At 44.3% G+C, this 25,796-nt stretch overlaps 1 protein-coding gene and 1 non-coding gene across 2 annotated transcripts in view; one reads left to right on the forward strand and one right to left on the reverse strand.

Moving 5' to 3' along the window:
• The window catches only part of LOC124615806 (junctophilin-1), an 873,471-nt gene that overhangs the window by 567,155 nt on the left and 280,520 nt on the right, over window positions 1-25,796 (reverse strand). Inside the window, exon 2 of the mRNA XM_047143946.1 lies at window positions 5,467-5,678. Coding sequence (XP_046999902.1) covers window positions 5,467-5,678 — 212 coding nt within the window. The remainder of the gene's footprint in view (window positions 1-5,466; window positions 5,679-25,796) is intronic.
• On the forward strand, window positions 22,236-22,309 carry Trnat-ugu. Its single transcript has one exon. It is a non-coding gene; the product is annotated as a tRNA-Thr (tRNA).

Raw genomic sequence — 25,796 nt, forward strand, 5'->3', positions numbered from 1 at the left:
GAATTGATTTGCCGCCACTGCAGGTGCTGAGGCTGACCGCACCCGACGGCCGGTCCACTATATTCTGAAGGCCTCGTCACACGACTTGGCGTGTGTTGCGGAATCAGGAGAGAGAGCAAACAGCCTCATCTACCATCAGCTATGAAATTTGTTTTGTTCCATCATAGGTTTATGTGGAGACTGCGATACCACTGAAAAAAATTCTTTAGGTTCTCCTTTCGTGTACTCTAGGAAGAATACATGCTCGACAACAGTTCACAACACCAAGTGTTGTCCGCCCCGATAGCTGAGTGGTGCCGGCACGGTAGCTCAGCGTGTTCGGTCAGAGGTCCGGTTGGCCTCCGTAATAAAAAACTGAGTGGAAGGATCAACCACCGAACTTGAACAGGATGTCTTGCGACGTCCGCAACGACCAAACACAACGATCAATAACGATCAAAAAAAAAAGTGGTCGGCGTGACGGAATGCCGTCCTACGGGCCCGGGTTCGATTCCCGGCTGGGTCGGGCAATTTCTCCGCTCTGGGACTCGGTGTTGTGTTGTCTTAATCATCATTTTATCCCCATCCGGCGCACAGGTCACCCAATGTGGCGTCGAATGTAATAAGACCTGCACCAAGGCGGCCGAACCTGCCCCGTAAGGGGCCTCCCGGACAATGACGCCTAACGCTCATTTCCATTTCCATATCAAGTGTTCGTCTATAGAATCTGTAAACTGCTCCCATGATCTATGCCAAGTTTGTACATCTCACGCATATCCGTGTAATTTAATAGTGGATAGCTTCGTATTTAGGTAAACGACTCGAAGCAACGTAGACAGTGCTGAACGAATATCCGTGTTATGTCAACCCCCTGGAAACACTGAAAACTTTAAAAATAGGGCTTTAGCGTTTAGAATAGCGCACCGCCATTGGTCTGATTTTTTTTTTTTTTACTTGTCGCTACCGACTTCATATTTCGTATCGTCAATGAAATCCTAGATTGGATCATTTAATATATTCAATCGTCCCAGGGTTTCTGTAGCCGGCCTGGACAATATTCTGCTTCCAGGACTCACGTGGAGGCACCACAAGTATCAATCTGACTTACAGATCTAGTCTAATCCAAACGTAAAGTGACCTGTTTACGTATTGTTTTGTAGAGGGATTTCGCTTCTATTGTTTGTTATGGAACTACAGAGCGAACGTTTCGTTATCGCCAAGACTCAGCACTGCGAACACACAGTACACCTGAAAGCGTGCGCGTACAGACATATGTAGACCAATAATCAACCAGTACGCTCGCAACAGGTGTCCTCCTTGTTTCGGCACCAAATTTTAATATTACAAATTATTAGATTCAATGTCACTAATGTTCAGAGAGGATTAATATGCATAGCTCAGAAAACACACACACACACAAATATTTTACTTACACATCTTGTCTTTTCTCTCACGCTGTTTTTTATCCCTGAGAACAAGTGTCATTGCCGTCTCCAGATCGTTCAGCTGCTGCTTCCTTTTGCCTGTTGCACCGTAAGTACGACGCTTCCTACTACGAGCGACAGCTGCTGCAAAACGCTTACCGCTATTACTCCAACGAACAGCGCCCGGGGGTGGGATGTGTGTCTTTCTGCAGCGCACCAAGCGGTGAAGGTTAGAGGTCGTTAGGGGTATGTGCGAACAAGGAAAATGCTATCCACAACCAAACCCATCCACAAGTCCACTATTTGCTTACACATCCGCAAGTCCTTTATTCGAATTCGTGGATTTTAAAACAATGTAATCCACCTCAACCCGTTTGGTACGCTGGAGCTCTGGCGGTAGGCATGCGCATTGTCTGAATTTTGTTTTACTGAAGATGTATCCCGTATTTTTCACTCCATAGGCTAAAGGCGTTGTACCCATCATGACCGCAATTTAATACGAGGTGGTCTGTCAGGTACTTGATACGTTCCTTAAGTTACAACTTCGTGTCGTAGTTATTGCAAAGCGCTTTGGGAAATGTTCTGCAGCATATTTCCCGAAGTAGTGTTGTCATATCCTTCATACAGTTAAATGTTAGCCATAGAATTAGTTTATAAAATTACATTAATCAACGTAGTACTGAATTCACTTATTATATACGAGGCGTTATTTATGACGTATGAGATACGTAAACAGGATTAGGCCATGAACCGAAGTTTCTATAAATCGTTGTGTCCTAGAACAGCCTCTGTCGATTACAGACAGTTTTCGGTAATTATTTAAGTTATGCAAACGAAGCAAGAGTGCACAGACCTAAGGTAGCCATAAATGCAACGAGTAAAGGTGCACTCCTTCTGTCAATTTTCTTCTGCTACCCTGGTGTGTGTCTTCCGTTGGTTCTTCAGTAGAAAATAAAAAAATAAATTATTGCACCGACAATGCCAGTCACAAAACGAGTATTATTTCAAGATTTGCGAGTTTTATGACAAATTAAAAAGATGTCGCAATGCATTTCGAGCTGCAGCGCATTGTAAAAGACCATTCAGTAAACATATTACATTGTTAACCCAAGCTTTTCCTACATTTCCCGACGTTATCACTGCGGCATTTTCTGTGGTGTTGCTGATGTACAATTCCTGGTATCCGATGGTCAATCCTTGCCTAATGATTGAGGTATGAATAACTACTGCCTGTTGCAAAATTAAATTGTTCAGTGTCTTCCTCACAAAGTAAATTGTCAAACGCAGTGGACCTACGGGTCGAATTGCATCTGACTGACTGTGAGGGGTCGCAGATGCAAAAACTGTTAAACAGATAGTTTTCGATGAACATCCATCATTGTAGTTAGCAGAGATAATAATGGTGGAGGTAGACACATGTAGATGTACTGGTAGCAGCAAATTGGTCAATGATGGAGGTAATATTTGCAGTATTAATAGTGAAACTAATAATATTTTCAACCATAGAATCATTATTGCCTTAAGTGAATGCAGGAATACATTGTAAACGGAAAATACGGCCTGTTATAGAATATTAGGTAACAAGAGTAAGTAAATAACTAAGCCTTCTTCTAATCCAGTTTGAGTAACATTAAAAAAACATGATTATCTTGTGACCATACTGACTTTAAATTTGTTGTTGTGGTATCTGGTAACTCATAATTAGCTTTTTTTATTTTTTTTTATTTTTTTTTTTCAGGCACGCGCCTCATCTTACAAAACTACGCTTGTTCTTCTATATACTTTCGTATGATGCAGTGTGGAAGATCAGAACAAATGTCAATTGCCAAATTCTAGTACGTCTCCCGACAAGAATATGCACTGAAAATAACGCAGGTTTACCCTGACATATTTTCTCCTTTGCTTGTAGTTTTCTTCGATATTAAAGCATGCAAACAGCTCAAAGCATAACCACATAGCCATATCATTCCGTATCTCGTAGCACTGAAATTGTAATCCAAGTTTGAAAGGGTAATGCAATTGGGTCGCTAACAGCTCATTAACCTTCTAGTGTCCTGAGGGCAATTTCTAGCGGACAAAATAGTTTCCTTTCGTGTTAGATGTGGATATTCAGGAAGCACTACAGTACACACACATTTTGCTCCTAATATGAACATCTTTAATAAATCAAAAATACATCGAAATACCGAGAGTTTAGCACGCAAAGTGGCAAGCATTTGTCGCTGGGGAGTTTTATATTAACCGAGATAAGGAAGCTTCTTTTTCAAACAGAACAATGTATGATTTTTAGTGGCCTTGGAAACTTCTAGTGACAAAGAACGCACTGCCACAGCGCCTGCTAATCTTTTACGGAGACGGTTTCCGTAGCAACGGGCAGCAAACATCCGGAAATTAAAAGTCCAGCCAACCTGCTCAACGCAGCATCCGCGCAATTTTCTATCGTGTTTCTTCCCGTCTTGAATGTGGCTCTGGTTGCTTCGAGCATAAAGCCAACACTTCAGTGTTACACAGAACAATTTCTTCGATTTAGTTCTACTCATAATAGGCATTGCATGGTCTTGTAACTATTTCTTTAATTTTTGGGTTGTGAAACAGAGCTGAAATGAAGTTCAAACGTAACACAGACTGTTAAATACATTATTATGTTCTATCCTTTACGTACACAAACCTTTCTAGTGAATCACTCTACCTGTCAGTGAAAACCGTACAGACATATAGTGACGACACATGCACCACAATGCATGACGTGTGATTCGAATCCGCGCCTTTCATTTTATATTCGCAGAACTAGTTCGTGTAACATTTTCAGCATTATGAGTCTTTACAAATCAATTTTTCTCTATCACGACGTTAATCGTTCAACTACAATTTTTTCTGTTGAAGAACAGCAACAAACTGTTCAGTCTGCACCTTCCACAGCGCCTGACGCTTTCACTGGAGCTTCCTTTCCCTAACGATCTTCCCTGGACCTTCTAGTGCCCAAGAAACACTGTCTGTGCCACGAACAGCCAGACAAAGAAGAGTAACAAAAATTGTCGCATGTGAGAGTAGTACAGGTATTCCTTCATACGTCGATAATTCACTTATTTGTCTTTTGCACCCATATTCTATCACAAATCGCATTCTTTCTTTTCCTGATGGAGAACCTACACGAGCAGATGACCCGCTCCAGGCTTCGGCAGTGACTCATTTCATGACACATGTGCATTGCTACACAGGTTTCATATTCATCTTTCTATCTAGTGTCATGTACCTAATATGTTACAGATATGATGTATTAACTTTTCATTAAACATACTTTCCATCAATTCATTCAGAACAACCTCTTTTAAACGGAAGACGGAAAGCAGAGCGCAACAAGAGAGAGGCATATGGAAGGGGTCTTTTGGTTGTAGGACGCAAAATGCATTTTTCGTAATTTTCGCTTTTCTCCCTCTCCCCTTGTGAGAAAAATGAATTTTACGGACGTCTCTTATAGATCATTAATGTAATTTCCCGTAGTGAAGGCGTTTTTTTTTTTATGACATTTACATTTTTCGAATTGTATGGAGTGAGAATGGGCGTTTTTGGCATTTTCTCAGAGCGCTCTAGCGCTGATACTGCTAGTCAAAATTCAAACCTAAATACTGCGTTTCGTAGGAAATTTTGTCTACTTTAAATCTGTACATCTTCGAAAAACTCATAGTTTTCGTGATACAAGCAGAAAACTGAAAAAAAACACAAATTTGGTTGTCTATTGTCCATATTTTCCTTCTCAAGAAGACTTTTCATAAACCCTGAAAACGTGGTAAAGCGGTTTCAATAAACCTTTCAGTTTCCAACTGATAAGATGTTTACTACTTCCACTACATTTTATTCTACGGTTGTTGCTCCAGTCACGTATAATTTTTTTTAAAAAAAGGCAGCAGTCTTAATATGTACTTAGAACTCCAAGGATTTGCTACGAACATAACCACAGTTTACATCACGAAAGCGCTTATTTGTTATCTGTAGCGTGCAGCCGAGGTGTTTACCGGCTAAGGCCCACACGGCTGCTCCTGAGTGAGACTGCGGGGGTACTCACCGCCGTCGGCGTAGGTCTCGGAGCCGTAGCCGTCCTGCAGCCCGTTGGCCCAGGTGCCCTCGTAGCGCGCGTTGGACGTGGCCGACTGGCGCACGCCGTAGCGGCCCTTGAAGCCCTGCGTCCACTCGCCGCGGTACAGCCAGCGCCCGCGCGCCTCCACGCCCAGCCCGTGCCGCTTGCCATTCTGCCACTGGCCCTCGAACGTACTCCCGCTGCAACAACCACACCAGCCCTCCGCTTAACATTCGACGAGCAAAACTGAAGACGATACTAGTGTTATAACAAATCCCATTAGAGAGAAAGCAACACAAAAGTTAGTACACGACATTTTTCGAAGAATCAATAAGTGATTCTCTGAATATATACTCTCTATAAATTTCGAAAAAAGCTACATTCATTTCTGTACAACAAATACAGCCATACCAACAAGTCATGTAGCACATGAGTAGGAGTCAGTAAGCAGGATGGAATGCTCCAAATTTTTGAGTGTACATACTGATGAAAACTTCAACCGGAAGAATCATATTACTTCGCTTTTTAAACTGTCAAGTTCAGCTACTTTTGTTCTTCGTATAAGTGCTAGTCGGAAACAAACGTATCAACCTTCTGACAGATTTTGCATATTTCCACTCATTAATGTCGTACGAAATAATTTTCTAGAGTAATTCATCACGCCGGCCGCAGTGGCCGTGCGGTTCTAGGCACTACAGTCTGGAGCCGAGCGACCGCTACGGTCGCAGGTTCGAATCCTGCCTCGGGCATGGATGTGTGTGCTATCCTTAGGCTAGATAGGTTTAATTAGTTTTAAGTTGTAGGCGACAGATGACCTCAGAAGTTAAACCGCATAGTGCTCAGAGCCATTTGAACCATAATTCATCACTTACAAAGAAAGTATTGGCTGCACAAAGGCGAACAGTAAGAATTATGGGTGGTGTTCAACCACGGAAGATATGTAGACACTTCTTCAAAAAGCTAGGCTTTTGACTGCGCCGTCACAATACACATTTTTGCCAATGAAACTACCCATAAATAACCTGTCACAGTTTGAGAAGAACAGTGGTGTAAAATTTGGAAATTTGCGGTAAGGTCTTAAGGGACCAAGCTGCTAAGGTCATCGCTCCCTAAGCTTACGCACTACGTAATCTAACTCAAAGTAACTTACGCTAAGGACAACACACACACCCAGGGAGGACTCAGACCTCCGTCGAGGGGAGCCGCCCGGGCCATTTCAAGACGCCTCAGACCACGTGGCTACCTCGCGCGGCGCAGTGATGTACATACCGACAACAATAGAGGGAAAATCCGTTGTTAAAGATCTCAGCTCTCAGTGGCTCAAAGAGGAGTTCAGTATGCATAAAAAGAGAAGGAAAGACCATTTGCCCAATAACATAAAAGTCTGACAGGTAGTGAAGCAAGTTTTAAGTATAATTTAAAACCATTTCTCCCGGACAATTCCTTCCATTCCACTGACGAATTAGTACTTAAAAAGTGCTAACCGCTGTAAAAAGTGTAATTGCATGAGTAGGAGTAAAATGATAAGTTCAAATGGCTCTGAGCACTATGGGACTTAACTTCTGAGGTCGTCAGTCTAAAATGATAAGTGTTCAGTAATGTTAACACTGATCACTTACACGTATCCTGTTAACTGACTCGTTCCACATCATTTCGATAAAGAATCGTTTAAATTATTTTTGGAACATGTAAAGTACAATTTAAAACCATTTCTCCCGGACAATTCCTTCTATTCCACTGACGAAGTAGAACTTGAGCTAACCACTGTAAAAAGTGTAATTGCATGAGCAGGAGTAAAATGATAAGTGTTCAGTAATGTTAACACTGATCATTTACACGTATCCTGTTAACTGTCTCGTTCCACATCATTTCGATAAAGAATCGTTTAAATTATCTTTGGAACATGTAACTAACTAACTAGTCGATAGCGGAGTGCACCGGGCAGCATAGACTCAAGGATGTTACATCCCAGGTCGAATGCAGGAATCACAAATTATGATTTTCTTTTTACCCATGATCGCGATTTTACCCAAGTCGCTTGTCGCTGAAGAACTCAAGCAAGCACAAATACTACTTATTATCAAACTGTCGAAGTCCGCTTCCGTAGCTGAGTAGTCAGTGCGGCTGACTGCCATACTGCAGACCCGGGCCCAATTTCCGATACTGCCATGTATTTTTCCTTGGTTTGAGGACTGGAATGTGGTGTACTCAGTCTCATGAGGCCCACTTAGTAGCTACTTGGCTGACAAGTAGCGACTCCAGATCTTGAAAACTGAGAACGGCCAGGTGAGCGCTGTGCTTACCCCACGCCTCTCCATACCGCATCCAATGATGTCATTGGCAAAGGATGACATGGCGATCGGTCGGTACCGATGGGGGTTCATGGGCTCATGGACTGAGTTTATATTTATTAAGCTGTAAAGACGATCTTAAACGATGTAAATATCTACGAGTGTCACTCTTAACTGTTGTCAAGACACGTTCCCGACGTATATTTGAATTTTTTATTTTTATTTTTACTTTTTTTGCGGTGTCAGCCCAAAAAAATATTCCTCATCGTGTCTTTTACTAGACGGAAAGTGTCGGTTTGATTCCAGTTACAAACAAAATTAGTTTTAAAGTGGAATTTTACATGCTCATTTGCCAGAGTGGTCCAAAATTAACTTAGTGCTATATTCGTGTTATCGATATGTATTATCGGGACAGTAAGACACAAAGACAGTGCTGCAGTAATGACTGAGTAGCGCTGCTGAGTCAGGACCAGTCAGAGCGGTGCTATCGCTGCTGGAGTGCTGACTATTCCTCCTCTTTTACTGTTCCTGTTAATATGCGTTGTTGAAAAGGACAATGCACTAGACTAATGTGGGAGCGCTCTGTCGAAATGACACGTAAATTTCCCCATTAAAAACCACTTTGTTTGTAACGGGTAACAAATCGACGTTTTCCATTGACACTTGGCGTCACATGAAAGACGTGATGAGAAGTACGTGTTGAGGCTGATTCCAGCGACACGATGCATTAGGATTATTTGCTTGTCCATTTTTCTTTTACCCACCCGTTTCGTTTGTGTCTGTAATACTCAAACACCCTGTTGTCTACTTTCTAGTATGTTGCACCTCCTACACATATTCTTTGACTAAAATTAGTCGAGAGATTTGGTTGTCGGGAAATGAGTGGTACCTTTGCTTAGCGGACAGTCTTTGAATTGTAAACAAAAGCATTACATGTGAAGTACACATCTGACGCTCCAACAGACATGAGGGACATTGTGAAGTGTTTGGGTGCCACATTGGTTTGTTTACTATGTGAGTGGTGTTTACACTTCAACACTTTGTGCGTCGTTCCGAAATGACATAAGAACGAAAACAAAACGAAACGCCGTCCACTGTAACAAGTCTTTTTCACTTTATTTTTTATCAATGGCAACCACATTAGCATGTTTTTGCTATCCACACAACATACAGCGTGGCGCTAAGTATTCAAATATTCTTATGCAGTACATATGGTAACGGTAGGATGCTGATGAAAATATTACTTCAATTAAAATTGTTAGCTATTTGAAGGCGTAAATGGACGTGGCAGCCCGAGACCGGTAACAACACTGATAAGCTTTTTAAAAATGTTTTTGGCTGGCTGTGTTCTTCAGCAACAGAAAGTTTCACTTTATCTATAACTGATGGCTCATTATCCAGCATATCCCGATTACCTTATTGTCCCAGTCTAGTACTGGGCAGAAAAAGGAATGAAATATTTCTTTAGTGTAAAAACACAGACTACTTGGCAGAGAAAAGTGAAGCATCCAGAAGAGGTGGTCGTTTGTCAGTGTAACTTCGTACATGCACACACCAGTGGCTGGTTTTGTAAATGATTAGACTTGTAAGTCTCTGTGACAGGTAGATCATCAGAGTGCATTAGTGTTGTTCGTGTCTGAGGTTGTTACCAAGCATAGTACGACATGTAAGGGGCTGGAGAAGAGATGGGCAAAAAATATTGATACATCAAAATATCTATACTTTTCCATAATAGTACGATATATATCGCTGAAACGTAAGATATCAATATATCGATTAATCGATATTGTATACTGTATTAAGTATTGAAATTGATATTTATTACTTTCTGTCTTTCCTGACTCATTGGCGCTATAGTTCTCATCGGCAGTTTTCTTGCCCATTGCAGCTACTACCAGTCCTTGCAATATAACAGTAAATGTCTTACAACGGGCTTGACTTAATTTCTTACTCAGTACAACAAATGAGCACCAGATCTGAAGATACATATATCTGCACTGTATGTGCCTGGAAGTTTGTTACTTCCTGTGTTATTTCTATTATTGCAAATGATAGCTAGGAGGTGCAAAACGAAAACGTTTGGTGACATCACTGTATGGGAATGGTGGAAATTACCACACCCTACTCCGAATATGAGGCAGAATGTGTGCTCTCCTTATCCCCTGAGTGCCTGCGTCAAGAAAAGATAGACACACTGTGAAAGGAACGTAAAGTCGTCACAAAAGTCACACACATTACTGCACTGGTATTTAGTGGAAAAAGGAATCTTGTTGTCTGAAATGTTTTTGGTAGGTACAATATTTCACGCTCAGGACACATATCAGAAGTTTTTCACTCCCGACACTTCTCTCGTGTAGTGACGAGCACTCCGTCTGCAGGCCACAAGTGGCCCTTCGGGACCATCCGACCGGCGTGTCATCCTCAGCTGCGGATACGGATAGGATGGGCACGTGGTCAGTACACCGCACTCCCGGTCGTTATGGTGGTTTTCTTCGACCGGAGCCGCTACTATTCGGTCGAGTAGCTCCTCAGTTGGCATCACGAGGCTGAGTGCACTCCGAAAAATGGCAAAGTGCATGGGAACCCATCCAAGTGCCGGCCACGCCCGACAGAGCTTAAGTTCGGTGATCTGAAGGGAACCGGTGCATCCACTGCGGCAAGGCCGTTGCCTCGCATAGTGATGAGCCAAGATTATATAGATTCATTTCTTAACAATCGATACAACATTCATCGATTTTTTTAAAAATATTGCCCATCCCTAGGTGTGAGCAACGTCAGATGTTGGTGTGAAGGACACAGAAAGAAATATTATCAGCTGCTGACAGTATGAATGTTGCATCATTGTGGGTCTATATTTGGCCAGCTTGTCGAATCGTGCAACATCCAGACTTGTGGAGTATTTGGGTGTGACAGTGTGCCGATGCTGGACTGGTTGGAAGCATGAGGGCAAGCATACTCGTCGTCAAGATTCTGGATGACTACGTACGACCGCCAGAAGGCAGGACCGCCGTATCGTGCATCAGGTACATCATAACCCCCTTCACATCTGCACATGTCATCTGATAACAGGTAACGAACTTCCTTCAACATTCTGTGTCATCCCACGCTATTGGTTGTAGACCAGCACCAGCCGCTGTAGGGAATTACCGTCCAGTGCATGAGTCACCGGGTATGATTTCGGGTCAGGGTTGGTACTAACTGAGGAAAATTCGACGGTGCAGTGATACATCCGTACATCCAACGTCCGCATGTATTACCTGCTGTGCAACAGTACCGAGGTGCCATTTTTCAACAGGCCAATGCTCATCCACATAGGGTACGTGTCTCTATGAAGTCTCTGCGTTATGTTGAGGTATTCCTGTAATGTGCAAGACTCCCAGAACTGTTCCCGATAAAACGTGGGGCAACTTGCCTCAGGAAAGGATACAACAGCGTTATGACACCCTTCCCAAACGAATCACTGGATGCATCCACAAGCATCCCCCCCCCCCCCCCCCCCAATAGCTGAATGGTCAGCGCGACGGAATGCCGTGCTAAGAGGCCCGCGTTCCAGTCCCGGCTGGTCCAGAGATTTTCTCCGTTCAGGGACTGGGTGTTGTGTTGTCTTCATCATCACCTCATACCCATCGACGTGCAAGTCGCCGGAGTAGCGTCAACTCAAAAGACTTGCACCAGGCGGCCGGTCTACCCGACGGGAGGCCCTAGCCACACGACATTTCATTTAATGCGTCCAAGCCAGGTGGGGTACAACTTCATACTGATAAGTGAGCTTATATTGCTAAATTCTATGTAAATTTGGCTTGATTTTCAAATCACTGAAGTAAGAAGATCAAACAACCTCTCAACGCATGATGTTTCATTTCGTTTTCTCCCCTCGTCCTGAGTGTTTTACTTTCTTTGTCAGGCAGAGTAGATTTTCAGAACTTTCCCTCTGCAAAGGAATAAGCGTTGTTTTTAAACTTCCCAGAAGATGCGAATTGTGTGTTGGACTAGGACATGAACATGAAACCTTGCCTTTCTTGGGAAATGCTCTTCACTACAGAAGCGATTCATACACAGAGGATAAGCTATTTCTCTGCTACGTCCTTTCTTCCAGCAGTGTTGACCCAGCAAGCTCTGGAGGAGAGCTTCTGTGAAGTTTGGAAAGTAGGAAACAGGTGCCTGAACAAACATAGCTGTAGGTGGATAGTGGGCCACGATTGGATAGCTCAGTCGGTAAGAGCATGGCCAGCGCAAGGCTAGTTTCTGCATTGGAATTCAGAGTTGGCACACGGTTTTCAACTTACATTGTCTACATATTTTGAAAAGTACAAATACAGTATGCAAATTACGAAAGTAAATCTCTCAACTGTTGATTCTAAGATTAATTTAACACAACATTTGATTATAATCAATTCTCTTGCTATCCACTCGATGTGCGATAACATACAAATTCTTGAGCAGGCACCGTAAAGGGTCCATAGGAGAAATATGACTATCTCACATCTGCTCTACAGTACTTCATAGACTGCCCATTTGGTTTATTGGTCGTGGTCGATGACACGAGTCTCACTGGAAAATGCAGCATATTACAGTTAAGAAGGAAACCTGTTAGAATTTCACATTTTCATCGTCACAAATACCGAAGGAAGAAATGTAACCGCAGCTGTTACCAACCAACCACCAGAGTAAACTAACTATTCGGTTCCAACGTCAATCCTTTTCGTTTTTTTTTATCCGTCCGTCTGTGCCACATCCACTCCAATAACAGCGGTTCTAAGGGTACCTTATCCGCTCAGTATTTTTCCTAGATAGTTTGCCATGTATGTATTACGTTTTGCTGGAATTTCTTCATGATTGTCTGAAATATGCTTACCTGTCACCCTGTTCTCTCGTGCGCCCTGCCCTCAAGCCCTAGGAGTGCTACACTGCTAGGAGTACACTAATTCTACGGTATTCGTTTCCAGACAGTAAGTCATACGTGTAATAAGTTTGGCTGAAATTGGTCTGAAGGCAAATAACAAACAACTTAAAACAGCCACATGTAACGTACAGTTTGATTCACTATTGCCCGTTTCGATCGTCAGACGCTAGCATCATGAGGCAGTCGTTGTCCTGGTGGGAACATGTTAAGGGGTTGAAACTACCATCCGGTACCACCGTCAAATACAAAGACTTTGCATTTCATCGCAACCGCACAAAATATCTAGGAACAATCCAGTCAATTTACGGCGAACACTTCCTTGTTTACTCAGAGGAGCGCGATTCTACCCATTCGCTCAAACAATGTTTCAGTGTCTGTGGAGTTACTGTGCAGCCATGCGGCTTTTTGCAGTTTATTAACTTCTTACAGCTGCTCTGTAAAATATTATGAAGCTGCTCTGTAAAATATTACGAGTAGGGCTTATACGGAGAATGTGGCGATGCATGTGTCTCGCACAGTGTGCACATTCATCAAGGTATTGTTATCGTAGAAGTTGTCATTGTGCTTTACGCTGAGGATATTCATTACGAAGATGTAGTATATACGGAAGTCCAGCGAGTAATCGAAAACAGAAAACGAGCCACTGAGGCAGACAAACGGCCCATTATTGTCTTCCAAAGTGTTGCATTAGGTGTTTCCACTCATAAGATCTCTACACACTCTGAACGGAAAAATGACAGTGTTGCTATAAGTACAACCGATAATGAAGGACATGCTCTCGTTCAAAATTATACGTATAAACCGAATGACTGTGACCCTTACTAGGTTTATATTGAAAATAAAATAGATAGATGTATGCAACCAATTTCCATTGGAAAATTGATACATCGCGAAAGTACAAGCAAAATTATTAATATTGCCTCTGCCGGCAAAAACAGGATCAAAGTAGCAGTAACTAATTAATTATTCGCCAACCATATATTACGATCAAGTTTATCTGCAAAGCACAGAATTAGTGGCATTCATACCTACTTATGTAGTGTGCAAGCAACGTGTTATTCGGGAAGCAACTTTATAATTTGACGTAATAGTACCAGCTGTCAAAGTCATCAGCCTGGAGTGATTCTCCAAAAAGATAATTAGTGAAGGAAAACCAACTATTGCTAAACTCCAAACATTTCTATCGATTCATAGCTGCAAGTACGATTACCTGCGTGGAACTAGATGTGGAGTGCGTCAGTTTATTTCCCCCTATCCGTCAATCTTACAAATGCCTTACTTTCGCCCATATCAGCGACCAGTGGCATAGTGTCGTGCACTGCAGTAAATATGGCGGAAGACAGTCACCAGCTGCATAGCTACTAATTTACAGTGATGGAATTGTGGAGGAGGCCATATCGTTGCGGATAAGAAATTTGCTAAGGAAGGGTAAAAGGAAAATCATTACCATAAAGTTCCTGACGAAGAGAAATATGAAATGGATGATATCTTCCATGTTTCAAAGTTGGGCAAGAGTATCCAGACTAATTCCCGATTACCAACTTAATTGCCGAGTGCTAATGTGGGGGTTATGATTCACTGCAGCTAATATTGCAGTTTCATTACCCTCTCTTACCATTACCCAACTGTTTTTCGTCGGTTTCATTTTCGTGGTTGTGCAGTTCCCTCGATGAAGAACTGTCAAACAACCCAACGAAAAGAAGCGCGTGATCTCACACTGTGTGAAAAACGCTGAGCATAAAGAGTTACTACGGTCGCAGGTTCGAATCCTGCCTCGGGCATGGATGTTTGTTATGTCCTTAGGTTAGTTAGGTTTAAGTAGTTCTAAGTTCTAGGGGACTAATGACCTCAGCAGTTGAGTCCCATAGTGCTCAGAGCCATTTGAACCATAAAGAGTTACAGCATTATCAGCATTCCTGGCACTTCCTCCATAAATGTAAGCCATATAAATTTCCTCTTCTACCTTAAAAGCCTGCATTCTAATTAATAACGTAGTCGAGTAATGGAGAAACGTATTTAAGAAATGCGGGTCGACGTGCACGCAGTGATATCAAATCAAATGATGAAGGAATCAGTTTTTCAAAACAATTACATGGAGAAAACTACGAAACACATCTGTGTTTACGCTTTTGATGCAATGCGTTGTTCTCGCGATATATAATATTATTTTGTAGCTCACATATGTTATTTATCGATTGCAGCGTCATCTACCACGCAACGACAGAAGTGTTACATACAGTAGTTACGTGTATTTTTCCCGCGGAATCCGATTCTGCAATAATAATGGGATATTCCTATTTAAGATTTCAGAGTCAACATCCACTCCCGTCCCAATCCCAGCATTTTAAAAAATGTTTCACATATTTTTCCGGTTTTTACTCAGATGTGTAGTTCTTGAGAAATTTCGTTGTCTCAAGATAAAAAACTGACCCCGTTTCAGGCGCTCACATCTGTTTTACCTCAATGTTTTGACTAGCTTTCGTAGACCTAGTATTACATACAAAGTTTATGAGTAGTGATTTGGTAATATATAATTACACTGACGGGTAAAAAAGCACAACATATAAAAATAATTAGTGCAGGCTAGTGAAATTTTGGGAATACGTTTGGCTAGCTAATGTATTTAGGTGATAGCATAGCAAAATCACAGGTTATTGTAGCGCGAGATAAGTCGCTGCAAATGTGAAATTCTGGTATATTAATAAGCGGTGAAACTGCCAGAATGCTGAATGCAAGCACGCAAACGTGCATGAATTGTGTTGTACAGGTGCCGGTTGTCAGTTTGCACGATGGTGGTCCATGCCTGTTGCACTGGGTCGATCAGTACAGGGACAGTTAATGCTGTTTGTGGGTGGCGCTGGAGTTGTCGTCCAATGATGCCCTATATGTGCTCCATCGCAGATGGGTATGGGGATCGAGCAGATCAAGGCAATATGTCGACACTATGTAGAGTATATTGGGTGACAACAGCAGTATATGGGTGAACGTTATCCTGTTGGACAACACCCCCCTGGAATGATGCTCATGAATGGCAGCACAACAGGTCCACTCACCAGCTTGACGTACAAATTTGCAGTCACGTTGCGTGGGATAATCTTGAGAGTGCTCCTGCTGTCATACCAAATCGCACCCCAGACGTTAACTCCAGGTGTAGGTCCAGTGTGTTTAGCACGCAGACAGGTTGACTGTATGCCCTGAATTGGCGTCCTTCTAACCAACACACGGCCATCACTGCATCGAGACAGAACCATCTTTCACCAGAAAACAACAGATTTCCAGCTCTCCCCCCCCCCCCCCCCTATCAAATTTTGCTTTGCACCACTGAAGTCACACACTGTGGTGGCTTGGGGTCAGTGGAAAGCACGCTAAGGGAGGTTGTATTGGAGCAGTCCTTAAAGAGAGCGATTTGTAAGAGTTCGTTGTGTCGATGTGGTGCCAACTGCCGCTGAAATTGCTGCTGCCGATACAACACGACGCGCCAGAGCCATACACCGAACACGATGGTCTTCCCTCTCGGTAGTACCACGTGGCCATCCGGAGTCCGGTCTTCTTGTGACTGTACCTTCCTCTGAACACCGCTGCGAACAGTCATGTAAAGTGGCTACATTCCCGCCAAGTCTGCCAAGCCTTTCTGCAATATCGCAGAATGAACATCCAGCTTCTCGTAGTCCTATTACACGACCACCTTCAAACACAGTGAGATGTTGACAATGGTGTCTTTGTCGCCTTAAAGGAATTCCTTACTAACGTGAACTCATCACATCTAATAACTAACGCTCACAACCGTTACAGCGTGTCATTCTTATGCGACTGGCGCGAAATTTGAATAGACATCATCTTTCAGATGAAAAATACGCCTACCGATTTTCGTTTACGTCGCGCAACTCCTTCGTGCTGCGATTTTTTTTTCTGTTGGTTTATATCGCACAAACATTATGTGTTTTATCGATAGCGAAATTAATTCACGTTTTATTCTTTCACACTTCTGAATAAAAACACCCACAGTAAAAAATGAGTAAAATGACAAAACTGAATTTTACAAGAGTAGCCAAAAAGAGGTGGTCATTTTGCGGGGTTGGATCCCGGCTAGCTGTCCCCGCTAGATGTGGCTGCTGCATTGCAGTGGGACGGGACACAGGTGGCGATTCGGCCGGGGGCAGGGGCCGCGTGGGGGCGGGGGGGGGGGGGGGGGGGGGAGAGGGGCACATAGGCGGCGTACAGGCCTCGCGAAACTTCTCCCACGGCCGTGGTATCGATGCTGGTCAATGCGGCAGCAAAATTAAGTCAACCATCTCCCCTAACACTGAACTGATAAGCACCTTCTATGCTGTACCTACCTCCAAAAACTGACACGGTGATCCAAAAGTTCGTCAACATCTGAAAATGCACTAATTCACGTAATAATGTAGGTAGAGAGGTAAAAATTGACACACATGACTGAAAAGACATGAAGTTTTGTTGAAACAGTAAACGAGTGCAAAACTAGCCAACAGATGACGCTGGACAGCAACACGTCGGCTACGCCTCATGAGAATCGTGCACAAAATCAGCTGTTGAGAGAGAGGGAGTTAGACCATCCCAAGCCTGGCTGATGAGCACCTGCTGCAAGAAACGACTTTTAGGCAGGAAGGTGCTCCACCCCATACTCCTACACATCTGAAAGATGTCTTGCGCATATCGTTGGGTGAGGATCGCATGCTGAGCCGCCACGGCCGTCATGTTTCGCCTCCCAGGTCCTGTGGCCTCAATCTGTGTGATTATTGATAGTGTGGTTACTTGAAGTCGCAAGTCCACGGCGATCGTCCAACCTCATTAGGGTTGCTGAGAAAACAACATCAGACGGCAATTCCTCACCATACCTACTTGATGCTTTACAGTGCTGTTCACAACACTATCCCTCGACTACAGGTATTGTTGATAAATGACGGCCGATGTGGTGGACATTTGCTATAAAGAACATCGTCTTTATTAAAAACCAGTCGTTGTGCTAATTATTGCTTTTGTTTCATACGAAGCGCCATCTGTCGGTCTTTTGTGCACTTTTTTTGGTATCAATAAAACCCCATGTGATCTCAAGCATGTGTGTCAAATGGTTCAAATGGCTCTGAGCACTATGGGACTTAACATCTGAGGTCATCAGTCCCCTAGAACTTAAAAAATGGCTCTGAGCACTATGGCACTTAACATCTGAGGTCATCAGTACCCCAGAACTTATAACTTCTTAAACCTAACTAACCCAAGGACATCACACACATCCATGCCCGAAGCAGGATTCGAACCTGCGACCGTAGCGGTCGAGCGGTTCCAGACTGAAGCGCCTAGAACCGCTCGGCCACTCCGGCCGGCCATGTGTGTCAATTTTAATTTCTCTACCTACGTTGATATTGAAATCAAATGTTAACAGACTTTTGGGTACCTCTGTACTTAATCCAGCACCGATCACGATCAGTTTTACATTTTCTTCTCTTTCTTTATCTTTTTCTGCATCATAATTTGATACCTCGTTAGTTATTACTGGACGCCTTAGCATTAACCTACACGTCCTTCTAGCAAGAGTGTATATTCGGCTACTTCACTCAACTATTTATACAGTCTCTCTCTTTCCTGGAGTTTATCCAGCATTAGGAGTCGGCTGTTTTCTAGATCTGGCAAGTTTATTTAAGTTTGTGCCCACAGCCGTCAGTTAACATAAGGGAGGTAATTCATGTGAGCCACCTTTCTATAAATTGTGTGAACATACTTCTGTGTACTGCCTAATTTTACTGTTTATCATATTTTCTGAGGCGGAGATTGTGGTACAGCCCAGCACTCACCTAAAAGAGCGGGAAAACCTCTTAAAAATGCCACATTCGGGCTGGCCGATTTACTAGATCAATGGCCGTTAATTCGCCGCAGGGATTCTATCCGGCTGTGGACCACCTCCTTGTCGTGCAAGCTAGCGCGCTGTGCACTGAGCTACACAGACAGAAGTTCCCCCACTACACGCACTATCGCAGAATAGGAAGAAAAATTATGGTTCAACGTCCCGTCGATATCAAGGTCAATAGACACAGAGCACAAGCTTGTAGTTGTTTCATGGATGCGGAAGGAAATCGCCCGAGTCCTATCAGAGGAACCGGTATGGTGTTTCTGCCATATTTTTCGCCCACATTAAATTTTAATTTTACATTTACTTGCTGTCAGTCGGACAAGAACATTCAGTAGCAGCAAAGAGCACCGTGCACCGTGCATTCAGTTACGTGACATATGGTTTTAGAGAGTGGGAACGCACCTGCCAACGGTGACTATTATCATTCTGGACTACCATATAGACGGCGTGGCGCAAAGCAGAACAATGTTATTAATTGATGTTTATTATCTGAATATTGCTATACTCCTCCAGCCACACGCACTAAATTATTTGCGCTGGTAGAAGGTTAATAATAATATAAAAAAGTCATTAACTAAAGTAAAAACGTAAATGAGAAGAACATTTTAATTTAGTTGTTATTGGTGGAAACCGAAGAACCAATCAGAAACACATGCTGAATGAGGAGGCCTCATACTCTTGCTGTTACTGACTACCGGGTACGAGCGAGGGAACACGTGTCGCGACGGCCAGGTGGATTAAGGTGCCGATAATCATTCGTCGCAGTTAACAATGTCTCAAAAAACGTTTGTGTGTAACAACCCACCAGAAGTTTTAAATCAGATATGAACAAATGCAACAGGCGCTTTGGACGATATAGTGTAACAAGTTACCGAAAATCAATTTGTCCTGTTGAACAATGCCTTTGTGAACGGTCGTGTGAAGTTCTGAACATCTTGCAACAGTGTGGGTCATTAGCTTATGTCCTGTTGCAGTGCTCTGAACACAGCGTCACCGAATTTGAGTTAATGAATTAACATAATCAGGTTGTCACTTGCGTTATATAATTACCGCCAAACATTAATGAATAAAAATCAAGTGGTATCCTATGGTTTGATAACATAGCACTGGATTTTCTCCCAGACTGCCACTTCAATTTAGCGCAGTTTCTTGTTTGCACGTCGAATCCTGCGCCTATATGGAGAAGAAGCCAATCGAGGCGAGATGTACGAGACAAGTTTAGAAGACGCGAAGTAAGCAAACCAAAGCCAGTGATGCTAGGAAAGTGGAAAGATATACTTCCATAAACTGTTCTATTGATAGAATACGGCATTTCTGTCTGGTGGATAGGGCATTTTATGAAACCCAATGTCTAACGGATGGGTAGGCGAACATAATAATAATAATACACCATCACTTTATTTTAACGTTACACCATCCCGGCATTTGCTGGAGCGATTTAGGGAAATCACAGAAAATCTATGAAGGGCAGTAAAATAAAAACCAAACAGATGGAAAGAAAATAAGTAAATTGTCTGTTATTTCAAAACGAATCGCTATAACTGTTCATACAGTTATCCCACTGTGACACAACACTAGATCAACACAGTGCCTGTCCTTTCGGAGGTGTCCTAAACAACAGACACCATACATATATAATTAAGGCGAGGACATCCAATGATCTCTTCAGTGGGGATGCACACCAGGCTCGAACTCTTAACGAGAATCCGCGAAACGCTGCGAAGTAATAAGGATAATGGGCAAGGGGCACTACATTACTTGTGAGTGTGGATAAGTTGAGAAGGCGCACTAGGGTAATCCGTACAGTTGCGGTAACCATTGTGTACGGACGGCTTAGTGTCAGTCTGGCTTTAGCAGCCGAGCAGTGTGGTGGTCCCTTATTTCCGGCTGCGGAGTGCGAGTGCTAGATTTGTTTACCTTCTGCGGCCACTACTTGCGTGACGTCTAGTACTCCAGAGCAGTGACGAACAGATTCTGTAAATCAAATCAACACTTTGTTTCACGTTCTGCAATGACTACGAAAGACTAAAGGCGTTCGAGGTAGAAAGCTTTCTTCGTGATGTAGCCACAATCCCAGCAAACGAATAGTGGCATCCACTTACCAATAGTGAACAGAACGGTATGCGATAAAGTAACCGATGACACAACTTCGTTAAGATCCTCCGGAACACGCAGCAGGGGCTCTGTTTCTGCCACACCGTCGGTAACGTCGGTCGGGGCAGGATTAGACTTGCGTACAATTCGGGTCTTTGAACTGCTATTCGAACTCCCAGCAGAAGACGTCATGGACGCCTTCCGTCCTTATGGCACTGTTCACGACCATGTAGCCAAACGATGGACACAGTTTCGAACATACCCGGTCCTCAATGGCGTCCGCCAGGTAACCCTAGACCTCTATCATCACGTGCCATTCTACCTCCAGATATGCGGCTACAGCGCACTTGTTTAGGATACGGTGGGGAAGGGCACGTTCGATCAGAATGTCTCTAGCGATGCACCACACTAGTGCTGGCCTCTGAAGTGATGCCTGTTCCACAACCGACGTCGCTTCCAGTCTCCTACGCGATGGCTCTCGTCGCACATGCAGCGTCGCACCACCGCCTGTATCTTGTATCGGAGCCCTTCTTGGACGCCACCAATACAACCGCCGCACAATCTCCATAGCAAGAAAAGGCCATGTCGACACCACCGGCACCATAGCCTGCGGAACCCCTTCAACCCTCAGGTGACTCGATAGAACTTACATCAACGACAGTACCAGTGAAAGCCTCTGTGCCGGTTCAAGGCGATTCACTCCAGTCTTCCGACATGGAAGGCCGGTCATGGATGCAACTGTCACCCAAGTGCCGTAAACTCAAATGTCGCACTGCCTCAAAGAGGAATGCCTCGCCTCCCAATGACGCCTCACTTGAAATTCCTATGGACAACGACCACGAATCGAATAAAGTAACACCGACTCCAACGAAAGAACAGCCACCAGCCCTGACAGCAACTCACAGGGTTGTTGAGCCGGGAGACGCGACCATTACTTTGGACGCTTATTCATTAGTCAAGCACTCTATACTGCCCGAGCAAATGGATGATTCGCAGGGACTCCACACTTCCACGTGGAGCGACAACATCGAAATCTACCCCGACCCACGTAGGGAGCCACATTCTACTCCACAGACATTGCCCCGTTGTTCTTAGGGCGTTATGTTAGTTGCATAATTGGAGGCGACTTCAGCTGTATCTTGCAACAGACAGGTGAGGCGTCTCATTTCCACACCTGTCAAGAACTCCGCATGATCGTACAGCACCTCCGGCTCAGCGACACGTGGGAAGAGAAATTGCAATTATCTATTAATACCTTCAGCTGCTGATGGGCGTTGATATATATCAACGGGGACAGGTGAAAATGTGTGGCCCGACCGGGACTCGAACCCGGGATCTCCTGCTTACATGGCAGACGCTCTATCCATATGAGCCACCGAGGGCACAGAGAATACTGCGACTGCAGGGACTATCTCGCGCACGCCTCCCTCGAGACCCACATTCTCACCTTGCATGTTCACACACTACATTCGTAGTGTCCCACCCCAACACACTCATTACTCGTGGAAGACATTCTTACCAAGACCCGTAAGAGTTCGGGGAATACGTGTGCATCCGCACAGAAGAAGAAGGTCATGGCCAGTATTGCTGGTATTGTCAGGACTCGGTGGCTCAGTTGGATAGAGCGTCTGCCATGTAAGCAGGAGATCCGGGGTTCGAGTCCCGGTCGGGGCACACTTTTTTACCTGTCCCCGTTGATATATTAACGCCCATCAGCAGCTGAAGGTATTCATATATATTTCTAATTTCGTTCTAGACTGCTGCAGGTCATCAATGGTGTCTGTTCTTTGTTTTGTCACAGGCATCATCATTCCTGTGTATAAGCCACACTGTGATGCAGCTATCACCAACTACAGTCTACTAACCCTCCTATAATGCGGACTATGAAATCTCTGCCCGCATTTCGGCGGCGCGCCTTCGTCCACTTCTTCCCAGCAGTCTTTCACCGGAACAGACAACTCCAAGTGGACAGGCGAATATGCAGACAACAACTGGGAAATGTGACGATGTCACTGGCTGTGACGTGTCAGCTCTGGGCAGCTGTGGTCGCAATCGACTTCGGTAGTGCATATGACAAAGTACATCACTGTTCCCTATTCTCCAGATGGGGCCGGCCGCGGTGGTCTAGCGGTTCTAGGCTGAGCGCCTGAGCGCCTGAGTGCTCCGGAATCGCGGGACTGCTACGGTCGCAGGTTCGAATCCTGCCTCGGGCATGGATGTGTGTGATGTCCTTAGGTTAGTTAGGTTTAAGTAGTTCTAAGTTCTAGGGGACTGATGACCACAGATGTTAAGTCTCATAGTGCTCAGAGCCATTTGAACCATTTGAGCCATTTCTCCAGATGGGTTTCCCATCCCCCTTCCTCAACTTCATACATTGCAATTATAACAGCGCCAGCTGCTACACACAGGAACAGTCACTTAACGAGTCCAATTCTGATATGGCAATCTATCCAACAAGGCTGTTCACTATCGGCCCTGCTACACAGTTTCACACTGGAGCCCCAAATTGGGAACCTCAACTCTACGCTCACGCGACTCACGTTACGACAACACGCGTTCTGTTATCGAGCATACGCCGACGATCTGCTCCTCTTTGTTTGCTCGGGGGCGAATACATGACAGACAGCTAAAGCAGTCACGACATACTGCATAGTGGCGGGCAGCTCGATGAGTGTGAATAAATCTGCAGCCCTGCCAATAGCGTGTGGCCTCCCAGATGCCAAAATAGCGCCCTTCCCACGGGTGTAGAACATGAAGTACCTGGACATTGTCTTCATCCCCAATGCATCCTGTATGACTGCCAGTAATTTTCGGCGCGCGGACCTCCTACAGCGAAAGACATCTGTATCGCCCTGTAACGTCGAGTATCACGCGACACTGTCGAACAGAAGTAGCCTGTGATCCGTTGCTCAAATGTATGACACTATCCACCAAGTCACCTTCCCGTATACGTTAGAGCAACATGGTATTTGGTTACCAATGGCAAAATTGTGACATGACAGAAGTTACGTGCAATTAGATTAGCTGATACGCCATTCTGTGTTGGTTGCCAACACATCGACGAGGACATCGACCACCTCACATGCCCATCAACCCTGGACATCTGGGAGCTAAGCCAGAAGATGGTGGCCTGCTTTCTCCACATTCCACTGACCATGGCTGAACCTCAGACATACATCTTCTCTGAGGATATATACTTCTCAGCTGCTAAAACCAACGCCATCCTCTGGATAAAAGGTTGGACGCTCAGCTCCATCCGCAGCGCCGGCGACAAGTCAGACCTTGGCTTTTGGTGCAGATTACAGAATGCCCACTCCGTTTTGGAGCGACGACCCAACTACCGGACCTTGCTTGCCATCTACTTGCATGGTGCGTGTTATATTCAATGTCACCCCCTCCCCCCGTGTCTAGTTGGAGCGTCAGAGGCGTTATTCCCACTCTACCCACATGACTTCTTCTTCCGCTCTTCTCGCTGCATCTGCATCCTTCGTCCTCGCTTTCTGAGGACGTCACAAAGGCGAGCGCATCTTTCGCTGCATAAGGCAGCCCACGTAAGGCGGCACCATAACACTCTCCTCCCATGTCACCTGAATTGGGATTAAATAAATAAAAGGAAGTCTCCCTCACCCCACTCTAACTACCACATTCACCCCCATCCTATGCATCCGACTGCGGAGAGGTTCAGCAACACAGTGGCCAGGCCTCAATAACGACCCTGCCTTCCCTGTCCTCGAGCTCCGCCAATGGACGGATGTACAGCCCCGATTGTTTCTCCTCTCCCCTTCCTCCCCTTATACAGTACATTATACTGTAAATAAGTTTGTCTATTGTTCCTTTTAGATTTTGCTAATACAATTCTACATAAATAAAAAACTGAGCAGTTTGCTGTAGAGAGGACTAAGTTCTGAAAAAATGGATAGAGTAAGAAATAAAATATGTGACCAGCGTTGCTGACTGCCATCCAGTGGGACAAATCAATGGTCAAAGCATCTTAGTTGTAAGGAAGAGACCCGTGTTCGTATCCCGGTCCGGCACAAATATTCAGCTTTCCCCATTGATATAAATCAGTGTCCACTCGCATCCAATGTCTATAATCCGTTTGTGTCTTAATTGAGAGTGGCTGCTGGATCAAGATGGTGTCTACACGACATATATAAGTTATGAAGTTCGTCAGTAACATGGCTGTCAAAAGTTGACTTTCTTTAAGAGGGTGAAATCTGCCCATTTGATTTGTCATACCTGGGGCGGTCAGTGACCTGATAGTGTGCGTGGTCGTTTTCCATCTCCACAGGAAAAAATGTTGTCTTCTATCGCTCAGTCTGCCTGCGACGAAAGCGATACACTCATACTCCTCGTTATAGCTGATACCACGGTGCGTGAACCTACCTAATTCGGGTACGCGTTTGAACCATTAGCGACATAAACTGCACCCTCGCTTCCAAACAGGCTGTTTTCTCTACGTGAACTCTCTCCCAAAAACTCACATACAAGCGAATACAGACGCGTCCGCCTGTAGTGATAGAGAATAGGCATATAGGGAACGGGAGACGGGGTCTGAGAGAGACATATTTGATCATGTTCTTTCTCATCCAACTTTATCATGTTTTTAAAGCGTAACTTCACATTGAAAAGAATAACAGAAATGAAGCATATGAAGAGTCCTAACTTGGAACTAGTTGAGCCACTGAAGGTAACCTTGAACCACTGAATGAAATGGTGCACGATCTTAATCGAAATGGTAGAGTAAGCAGTTCAACCACGATCCTTGCACGCACCAGATCGACGCTGTAGTGCTACGTCGTAGACGTTGTCGCCACGAATGCACAACGGATCCAGAGGCCATAACAGTAACTGTCGGCGACAAAAGTATTTGCTTATCTTCCCGCAATAAAAACCCAGTCGCTGTCGCAGGCAAAAGAACACAGCGGTAACTCAGACACGAAACGTAAACGTCATCGTAAATCCCTTTTGATTGTTAGGCTTGTATTCGAAGCTGTCTTAAGTGCGGATGGCGTCGCGTTGTAGCGTACGCGAGACAGAAAACAAATTTTATCACCATATTTTCCACCACTGCAGTGGCTAAGAGACACGTAATTTTCAAGCACGATCTGTAGTAACACGCTGCAAATACTGCCTCGTTTCTAACACAGGCTGTTTCGCT

The sequence above is a fragment of the Schistocerca americana genome, chromosome 5 (assembly GCF_021461395.2).
Source record: "Schistocerca americana isolate TAMUIC-IGC-003095 chromosome 5, iqSchAmer2.1, whole genome shotgun sequence".
NCBI classification, from domain to species: Eukaryota; Metazoa; Arthropoda; class Insecta; order Orthoptera; family Acrididae; genus Schistocerca; species Schistocerca americana.